The 10,014-nt window shown below is 44.5% G+C and overlaps 1 protein-coding gene across 3 annotated transcripts in view; it reads left to right on the plus strand.

The window, feature by feature from the left end:
* ZNF106 (zinc finger protein 106) overlaps positions 1-9,572 on the plus strand; it is a gene marked incomplete at its 3' end in the record, with an annotated part of 54,890 nt that extends 45,318 nt beyond the window's left edge. For all 3 annotated transcript variants that reach the window (XM_084776343.1, XM_084776345.1, XM_084776344.1), the window contains 7 exons: positions 2,634-2,825; positions 3,222-3,284; positions 4,780-4,899; positions 5,411-5,482; positions 6,553-6,624; positions 8,369-8,515; positions 9,465-9,572. In XM_084776343.1, the coding sequence (XP_084632469.1) occupies positions 2,634-2,825; positions 3,222-3,284; positions 4,780-4,899; positions 5,411-5,482; positions 6,553-6,624; positions 8,369-8,515; positions 9,465-9,521 (723 nt within the window). The remainder of the gene's footprint in view (positions 1-2,633; positions 2,826-3,221; positions 3,285-4,779; positions 4,900-5,410; positions 5,483-6,552; positions 6,625-8,368; positions 8,516-9,464) is intronic.
* Between the last annotated feature and the right edge of the window lie 442 nt (positions 9,573-10,014).

Below are 10,014 nucleotides of genomic sequence, written 5' to 3' on the forward strand. Positions count from 1 at the left end.
AGAGATAAGCTGCAGAGAGAGAACTCAGGTGAAGAGAGAATGAGCCAGAAAATGCGAAGAAGCCAGAAGATTCGAGCAGATTGCTGAGTTAGTTTGAGGCCAAGGAGAACAATTCAGAGGCTGAGATTACGTAAGTCAGCTGGGAGGAGTTTGAGCAGAAACAGCTGAGTTGAAGCAGCCAGCCCAGAGCTCAGAAAGAACAAGTAAGGGCTAGCTTATTAAGCAGTAAGTCTCAGAGGCTGAAAACATTCTAGGCCTAATAGATTGTATAGAGTCTAGAACCTTCCAGGACTAGACCTCGGTTAGCAGAAGGAGGCATAAAGCCTCCCAGACATCAACTGAGCCAGGCAAATAAAGGTTACTTTTACAGACCACTGAGTAGAAGGCAAGCCAAGAACTTAAGCAGCTAGTCAGAAAGTGAGTACATGCGAGCTCTTTTGTTATTTAGCTCCCTTGCTTCACTTACACACCTGACCTGGGCAGTCCTTCCCCCACCTGCCCCAGTTAGTGTGTTCAAGACAGTCTCCCACATTCTTACCACAGACCACCCTGACGACCCTCACTAGACTCTTCCCAGGCAGTCCTGCGTTGTGTCTAGTTGACAGTTAACCCACCGTCACACAGAGTGTACCTCAAGAGCTGTGTGCCCTTTCATATTTTAGAAAGGACGAGCACACTGACGAGCGTGGAGAAGACAGGTGGGATCAGGGAGACCTTGGAGGAGGTTTTGTGGGCAGCTGACAGGAAAGGATAGGCTGAAGCTGAAGAAAGGGACCCGGGCACAGTATGGAATGGGGGACCAGGGTTTGAAGCTGGGTGGAGCAGCGCTGCCTGGGGCTGAATAAGGAACGCGATGGAACATAGATTTGCCCTTTTAGAAACTTTTAAGATGAAGTGTAAAGACTCTAGCATGTTTCTAATAAGTGGTCTGGTCCATTGATGTGAGTGATAAGTGCAGAGTTTTTCATTGATGTGCCAGTCTCTTGATCAGATTGAATTAGGCAATAGGATAAAGACAAAAGAGCAAAATAAAATTTTGTTTTTAAGGAGAAAAATTTGATAGTTATAAAATATTTTTCTCTTTTGTACAGTTATCGTTTTTGTTTTCAGAGAGCAACATTAGAAAGGGACAGTTTGATGATGTAAGATGGAAAAGGGTTTTAGATGGTTGGAAGTCTCGAAAGGTAGAGGGAGGTGTTAACGGTTGCATAGGCAGGAATTCTGAACGTCAGGGCTGGCTCTTTTCTTTTTGGCCTATTCGTCCAGGAGGCGGAGCATAGTACTTAATGCCGATTGTTTACCTTGCAAGGTTGTCCATCACTGGACCCTAAAGTCCAGTCTGGTTTCTTAGCATGTCAGGATGGCTTGAAGTCGTTGCTCTGCTGCAAACGCTGCTTTCTGCTTAGTGTATGTACCTATAGTATCTTTTTAAAAATTGTTTGAGGGGGCTGGAGAGATGGCTCAGTGGTTAAGAGCGCCACCTGCTCTTTCAAAGGTCCTGAGTTCAATTCCCAGCAACCACATGGTGGCTCACAACCATCTGTAATGTGATCTGATGCCCTCTTCTGGCCTGCAGTTGTACGTGCAGGCAGAACACTGTATACGTAATAAATAAATAAATCCTTAAAAAGAAAAATTGTTTGAGGACATGTGAAGCTTTATAAGCAAGATTGGCAAGCAGAGGAAAAGACATAAGGGAAACCATGCATGAAGTGTGAGGTAAAACTCAAGTTTATAGTGGAAATATGCCATTCTGATGTGAAGGCTGCCATTTTCTGTCAAATGACCTCATTAGACAGACATCTTGGAGGTGAGGCAGGTATGAAAAGGTCAGAAGATCAACATGAGTATGGAAAATTTAAGTTTACTTATTTGTTTTGTTTTAGATTTATTTATCTTACTTTATGTATAAGAGTGATTTGCGTGCATGTCTGTGCACCATGTGCTGACAGAGGTTAGGTCTGTCTCCAAGAGTTATGAGTCTTCATTACATTGCAGAGAGGGCTCATTGGTTAAGAGGATCAGAGTTCCCTTTGAAGCCCTCATATCACACAGCTCATAGTACTAGTAACTCCAGATCCATGGAAGCCAGTGCCCTCCTATGCCTCCATGAGGACCTCCATAACCCCCCCACCACACACACACACACACACACACACACGCATACAATAAATAAAAATAAATCTAAAATTAAGAAAATGAGTAACTCAGTAGAGGTTTTTTTTAAAATACCATGTGATATCTCTCGTATCTTTTGAGGGACGTGAGCTTGGTGGTTCATGCCTGCAGTCCCAGCACTAGGAAGGCAGGAGCATTTCTGTGAGTTTGAGAGTAATCTGGGTTAGCTACATAGTGAGTTCAAGGCTTGACTGGGCTGCATAGCATGACCCTGTTTCAAAAAAGAAAAACAACAATGGAAGAGTCCACAGTCTGGCAGAACGTGCACTGGAGTTGGTTTGTAATTAGTTGTTATGTGTGAATTCACTCTCCTAGCTCAGGGGAGGGCTGACATGCCTGTGGAATGTTCAGGATTTGGGGCGGGCATTAGGTGGGAGGGTTTATAGCAGTTTTGGGTAGCTGTTTTTGACGGCTTCTTGCTAAGTTGCTGTCGTGGAATGGTGTTTGTTTTTCAGAACAACAAGCAGCAGGAGGTCTTTGAATGCCACGGCCCTCGGGCTGTCAGCTGTCTCGCCACGGCTCAGGAAGGCGCCCGCAAGCTGCTGGTCGTAGGATCTTACGACTGTACCATTAGTGTCCGTGATGCACGCAACGGACTGCTGCTCAGAACCCTGGAGGGCCACAGCAAGACTATCCTTTGCATGAAGGCGAGTAAATGGATAGGTTTGAATGGCACGTCCGCCACTGTGCGGTGTGTTGTTCAGAACACAGCACAGTCCCCTGTGCCTGGGCCACAAAGTAACCAGCTATTTTTAATAATGCTAGGGAGAACAAACATATGTGATTGTAGTGTGGGCATACTCTACGCCCTTCTAGAATGTCCTGAGGAGATCATGAACCAAATGAGGCCCTGGCAGGTTCATCATAGTGCCGGCTGGTAAGGCATGCATTTCCAGTTAGAAATTTTGTTTGGGAAATATTACTTTATGCACAGTTTGTGTTCATCGTAAAATAGGATGGAAATTCACAGTCACCAGTATATATTACAATTTACATAGGAAACAGCCTTGCACAGAAACTAATTCACTGGCTTTCTCTTTAAGGTGGTGAACGACCTTGTGTTCAGTGGCTCCAGTGACCAGTCGGTGCATGCTCACAACATCCACGTAAGCTGTGCTGGTGCGGTGAAGGACTTTTAGATGGGATGCTAAAGCTTGAAGGCTTCCTCAGCCCTCTTGGTTTTAAACCTGTCATTGTTTAGGAGAAAGGAGTAATGATAACCCCATATGCATGTGTGTGCTCTTGGGTAGTTTCCTACCACCCGGAAATCCTGACCTCATCAAAAAGAATTAATCAGAGAAAGACAGAGTTTATAGAAGGTTCCGTTTGAATGCCTCTTTTATTTATTTACTTTTAAAGATTTATTTATTATTTATACAATATTCTGCCCACACGTGTGCCTGCCCACCACAAGAAGCCAAGAAGGCACCAGATCTCATGACAGGTGGTTGTAAGCCACCATGTGGTTGTTGGGAATTGAACTCGGGACCTTAGGAAGAGCAGTTGGTTCTCTTAACCCTCTGAGCCATCTCTCCAGCCCCTTGAATGCCTCTTTTAAACTTGAGGGCCACAGATCTTAGAGAGTGTTTAAAGTAGAACAGATACAAACAGCTAAGAGGCTGCCCTCGGATCTCAGAGGCAAGCAGTTGTCCCTGGTCTGCAGTAGGTCCATCCTGACATATTGTTTGGGACCAGTGAAATGATAAAAGTGAGAGTACAGCTTGGCTGTTGCTTCTTATTTCAGATTTGTATGTTTGTACATTGCATTTGCATATGTAAAATAGATATCTTGGGTGTAAATACAAAATTTATTTCATCTATACTTAACCTAAAGATAATTTTATTTTAACTTTATTGTGCCGGAGCTGATTTTGTTTTTAGTGTGTCTGCGTTTGGGCGGTGACTTGATACATGGGGCAAGCTGTGGAGCTCTGTGGAGCATTTCTGATATTTGGATCAGGGCTACTCACTTCAAAAATAGCGAGGATGTCAGGCGGTGGTGGAGGACTCCGAGCTCTGAGGCCAGCCTGGTCTACTGAGACAGTTCCAGGACAGCTGAGGTCACACAGAGAAACCCTGTTTAAAAAAAAAAAAAGAGTGGCTGGTGAATGGCCTAGCTGTGAAAGGTGCATGAACTATACTTAGCCCTCACGGGAAGCAGAGAGCGCTGGCTGGCCAGGGTGTCCTCTGACTTCCAACATGTAGGCCATGTGTGCTGTATCACACAAAGCCAATAAATGTGTTTTGTTTTGTTTTCCTGAGACAGGGTTTCTCTGTGGCCCTAGCTGTCCTGGAAACTCCCTCTGTAGACCAGGTTGGCTTCAAAAACTCAGAGATCTGCCTGCCTCGGCCTCCTGAGTGCTGGGATTATAGATGCGTGCCACCACTGCATACCTTGTCAATAAAGGTTAAGCTCTGAGGTTATATGTGATGTTTTCTCTAGGTGACGGTGCTGTAAGTAAGAACTTGAGCTCTTAGCATTAGAACTGCTGTACTTGTTTACGGGAGCCTCAGAATTTTCCTTTAGAACTTTGTAGTCATAGGCAGTGTACCTGGAATCCTAAAAACCAATTAGTGACTGCCGCCTCTTGTCTGGTGCAGACTGGTGAGCTTGTGCGCATCTATAAAGGCCACAACCATGCAGTGACTGTGGTGAAAATCCTGGGGAAAGTGATGGTGACTGCTTGCCTGGACAAGTTTGTTCGGGTCTATGAGTTACAGGTAGGACTAGATCCACACACGTTGCATGACTATCTTGAGGGGATTGTGGTGGAGGAAGGTTGGGTTGGCGCCTTCAAATCCGCACTTTCAGAAGCCTTCTAGAATGGTTAGGAAGCAGCCAGGCCAGAGACTGCACTAAGAAACCACTCTGAGGTACTTGCTCAGGCTCTTGGTTATCAAAAACTACTGTGGTTTTTTACTGCTTTTCTTTTTTTCTGTTTCGGTGCATGGGTGGATAGGTGGAGAGGGAGTGGGAGGGGTGTGTAGCCCAGGTCTAACTTCCTGTGTGGCTAAGGGTATCTCTGAACCACTGACCCCAGCCTTCACCTTCCAAGTGCTGGCCTTAGTGTCATCGTTGACAACTGAACATGCTTTCTGGAGAGCGTCCACTGCCTCTTAAAAACCTGCCCATCCTCCTCACGGTGGCTTCAGGTTTGAGGCTTTGATTGTAAAGACATTGGTGTCCGTGTCCTCCTTTGACTTAATGCTCTAATTTTTTCTTCTTCTTAAGTCCCATGATCGACTGCAAGTTTACGGAGGGCACAAAGACATGATTATGTGTATGACCATCCATAAAAGTGTGGTGGGTATTACTTGCTTTGTCAGATGTTTACTTGAACTTCTGTGTGATGATGATGATGATGATGATGATGATGATGATGATGATGATGATGATGATGATGATGTGTCTACTTCTACTTCTTCCAAAGTGACATCTTTCCAGCTTGCCTATAATGGGCCCCGTTACTGAGTGTCACAGTGGAAGTAACCCAACAATGTTGTTGACCATTCTGTCTCTGTGAATAGCTAAAATAATGCAGTAAAATCCATTATCACTGTTAAAGGGAAGATGCAATTAGATGCTTTAATCAGAGAACAGTGCTTTTGCAGACGTGCTCTGAGCGGGACACTGAAAACTCTTTGGACAGTGCAGCGTAGTTACAGACCGCTCACCTAACCGTGCATTCTACCTTGTTTTTTAGCAAGGTTTTACTTTGTAACCTTGTTAGGCCTGGAACACACTATGTAAACCAGACTAGCCTAGAACTCAAAAGGATCAGCCTGCCTGCGCCTCTGCCTCCTCAGTGCCGGGACTGACGGTGCCACTGCACCAGGGTCCCTGCTTAATTAACTTAGAGGGTTTTACTTTTAATTTTGAAGTTGGATTCTGGGCTCTGGTATATATCCTCTCCAAGTCCTCAGAGTTAAACTAACTCCAGCTGGCAAAGATCACGCCCTTCTTTGAGCCTGTTATCAGCTATGGACAAACTAAAAGCAGCCCCATCCCACACTTGGGACTAAAACAAAAACATAACATAACTGGGTTTTAAAGAAACCAAAAATTCCATTACAAACCAGGATGGATATTTTCAAGATCTTGAGTAATAAAGCCTTTTCTTGCAATGCATATAGACTCCTAGTTAGCAGCCCTGTCCCAGTATGGAGTAAGTGGAACCTTGGAGCCCTGCCATCCTTCCTGTAAGGGGCACAATTTCAAGGGGCTTGGACCAGAAGGTCTAGAAATTACTGTTCGACTTTGGTGTCGTGACCTGGCTTTACTTGAGTATGTGTTTATTTACCCTTCTATGAAGGGTGTTTTGTAGCTGTTTCTCCATGTGTGTTTACTCTGATAGCCTAACCCTCTTTCTTCAGATTTACACTGGCTGTTATGATGGCAGCATCCAAGCAGTGAGGCTGAATCTGATGCAGAATTACCGCTGTTGGGTAAGCAGTGAGACTGTTGTCACCAGATGGCAAGGTTGCTAGTTCTTGATCCATCAGCATAGCATTTGTATGTATGAGATATGTAAATAGTGTCTTCTCACTTTGTCTCCTAGTTGTTTGTTTTAGGGTGGGGGCGTGTTTTGTCTTTGTGCAGTACTGAGTGTGAAACCTCACACATGGTTGGCAGGTCCTTTGCCACTGAATTCTACTCTCCGGGGTGGCTTCTGTCTTGTTATTACGACAGTACATGAAGTGACTAGTGGTGCTGACTTTGTAGCCTCTCCCCTCTGCACACCGCTCCTCAGGTGTTACAAAAGGACTTATGGCTTGACTTATTTCCATGCTAGTTTCTGATGAATAGGCAAAGAAGAGCTTCCAGTTTTAATTTTATAGCCTTAACATAGACCACTGACCAAGATTGTATGGTTTTTAAAAAATGAGAACTAATAATTAGCCCGTAAGCCTTAAGCATTGTCATTGTAGACCTTATTTTTAGTTGGTTCTAGCACTGGAGGTGTCCAGCGAGAGAGACATTGGTAGCACTGGGTTTCTTTTCCCTAAACCCTGACCTCCTTAGAATTAATGGAATATTGGATATATTTTTTTCAAATTTGATTCTAGGCTTGTCTGTAGCCTCATTACTTTTTAGCTTGTTAGTCTTCTCAGGGGAACTAATCAAAATAATAGAGGACTAGACCTACGATACATACAAAAGTTGCGGGACCCCAGATGTTCATTACTGTTTAGTAATGAACACCCCAGAAGGAAGGGTTCTCGGGGTACCACCATCCCTGAGGATCTGTAGGCAGTTAGTGCTTGCTAGGAGGAGAGAGACCTTCTGGGGTGCTGTGGCCTCTGGGCAGTGCTCTCTCCTGGGGTACTGTGGCCTCTGGGCAGTGCTCTCTCCTGGGGTGCTGTGGCCTCTGGGCAGTGCTTCTGTAAGCAACCCTGATGAAGCTTGTTGAGACAGTTTTGAGAAGGAAGGAGAAAACATGACAAGTGGTAGAAAGCTGGGGAGATCAGCAGGGCACAGGAGATGGTGGGTCAGTCACACTGTATACATGTGAGAAGTGCATAATTAATACATGCTAATTAAAAACGCAAATGAACATCTGGAATTAGAAATCATAATATCCATTTTAAGACTGTAGGTTTAAAAGCAAAAATAGAATCTTTGCATTTCATGAATAGCATGTGAGGTTGAGCCACACAAAAAATTATGGAAAGTTTCGTTTTGTCTTAAGATTGTGTGTGATTCCAGAGATAGACAGTGTGAATTTTAGAAGCCAGACTTCCATAGCAGGTCACTGTTTGCTTTGAAACAGGTCTCAGGTAGCCCAGACTGGCTGCCTCCCACTCACTGTGCAACCAAAGCTGGTCTTGAACTCGTGACCCTCCTCCTTCTACCTTCCTAATGCTTGTATCGTTCTGTAGTTTATTTCCATCGATATTAAGTTGTTATGTACATCATTTTCAGTGTTAAGGGCAAGCTGCTGGCCTTTTGTAAAAAATGGATTACAAAATAAATGTAACAGATTTTATTTTACAATGCAAGATAAAGAGTATGCCTTCGGTTGGCGTGGCAGCACATACCTCTAATTCCTACACAGAGGCATCTGGATTCCGAGCGTTCAAGGCCAGCCTGGTTACCTAGCAAGTTTAGGCCAGTCAGAGCTACATGGTGAGGGGGGGGTGTCTGTGTTTGTTATGCTTCCCCTGATGTGTCCCTCGCTCTTTCTCACAGTGGCATGGCTGTGCCCTGATATTTGGCGTTGTGGATCACTTAAAACAACACTTGCTGACTGACCACACCAATCCCAACTTCCAGACGCTGAAGTGTCGCTGGAGGAACTGTGATGCTTTCTTCACAGCCAGGAAAGGATCAAAGCAGGTATTTCTATGGGACTAGGTCAACCTACGCTCAGCAGAGCAGAGGGCAGCAGTTCGCAACCTTCCTAGTGCTGTGACCCCCAACCATAAAGTTATTTTGTTGCTACTTCACAACTGTAGTTTTGCAGCTGTTAAGAATCGTAATGTGAAAGTCTGATATGCATTCCCTGTGGAAGGGTTGTGCAATCCCCAAAGGGGATTAAATGCTGACTTAGAACAAAGACCAGCAAGCCCTTTTTCTTTCTTTCTTTCTTTTTTTTCCTTTGAGATTTTATTGATTTATTTTATGTATGAGTGCTCTATCTGCATGGCACCTGCATGCCAGAAGACAGCATCAGTTGTGAGCGACCATGTGGGTGCTGGGAATCGAACTCAGGACCTCTGGAAGAGCAGACAGGGTTCTTGTCTGCTGAGCCATCTCTTCAGCCCCTTCCCTTTTGCTTTTTAACTGTCCAGAATTGTAATTAATGGGGGGGGGGGCTAGGAACTTTCCCTTTTATTACTCTGGAACTTGTAAGTTAATTAAACAAGATTTAAAAAACTAATAGTAATAATAATTGGGTTTTTTCCCCCCTGAGACAGGGTCTCTCTGTATAGCCTTGGCTGTCCTGGACTCACTTTGTAGACCAGGCTGGCCTCAAACTCACAGAGATCCTCCTGCCTCTGCCTCCTGAGTGCTGGGATTAAAGGTGTGCGCCACCACCACCTGGCAATTGGGCTTTTTAAAATAAAGCTCTTTATGCAGAGTCCCTAGGCTGGTGCTCTTGTGCTAAGGTGACATGGCATCTGTGAGTGGATAGTGTCCCGAGGTGAGCAGGCCGCCAGAGCCTCCCACCTATGTATACACGGTCCAGTCCAGTGTTCCTCAGCCTTAACTTCCTCCTGCTCCACTACCCGTTGGAGTCTCACAGCCCTCCCCCAACTCTTTTTCTTTTTGTCTCTCTCCTTAGGACGTTGCAGGACATATTGAACGACATGCTGAAGATGACAGCAAAATAGATTCCTGAAGTTTTTTGCCTCCCATGTTGGGAAGTCATTAGTAAACTATTTTCACATTGGCCTCTCTCTCCAGTGTTGCTGGGAAGGAGAAAGTGGTTCGCAGCCAGTCCTGTCACTAGCAAAGTCTGGGCAGCCTGAGGGATGACAGGTTACGTACAGTTCAGGTCTGCGCTGGAGTACGCAAGAGTGACGTTTAAGCAGGCTTTAAGGAACCTACTCTTCTGGGACAAATGACATAACAGTGATTTATGCTACTAGACTATAGGTGTTTATTAAAGATGCAAATTTTAATTGGTTACCCAGTTTGACCCTAATCAAACATATGTTTTATTGATTTGGTTTGTGATTTCTGATTTATGTTCTCATGATGATAGCTTTTTTCTAAGGATCAGTTTTAATTCCTCCTTTTGAAATAACTGGGTAATTAAATTTGAAACAGGTTTTTTTTTCTTTTTTTAATGATGTGCAGTGTGTTTCACTGTTAGTGTAGATGGACAAAGC

The sequence above is a fragment of the Acomys minous genome, assembly GCF_964271855.1.
Source record: "Acomys minous genome assembly, chromosome: 3".
NCBI lineage: Eukaryota > Metazoa > Chordata > Mammalia > Rodentia > Muridae > Acomys > Acomys minous.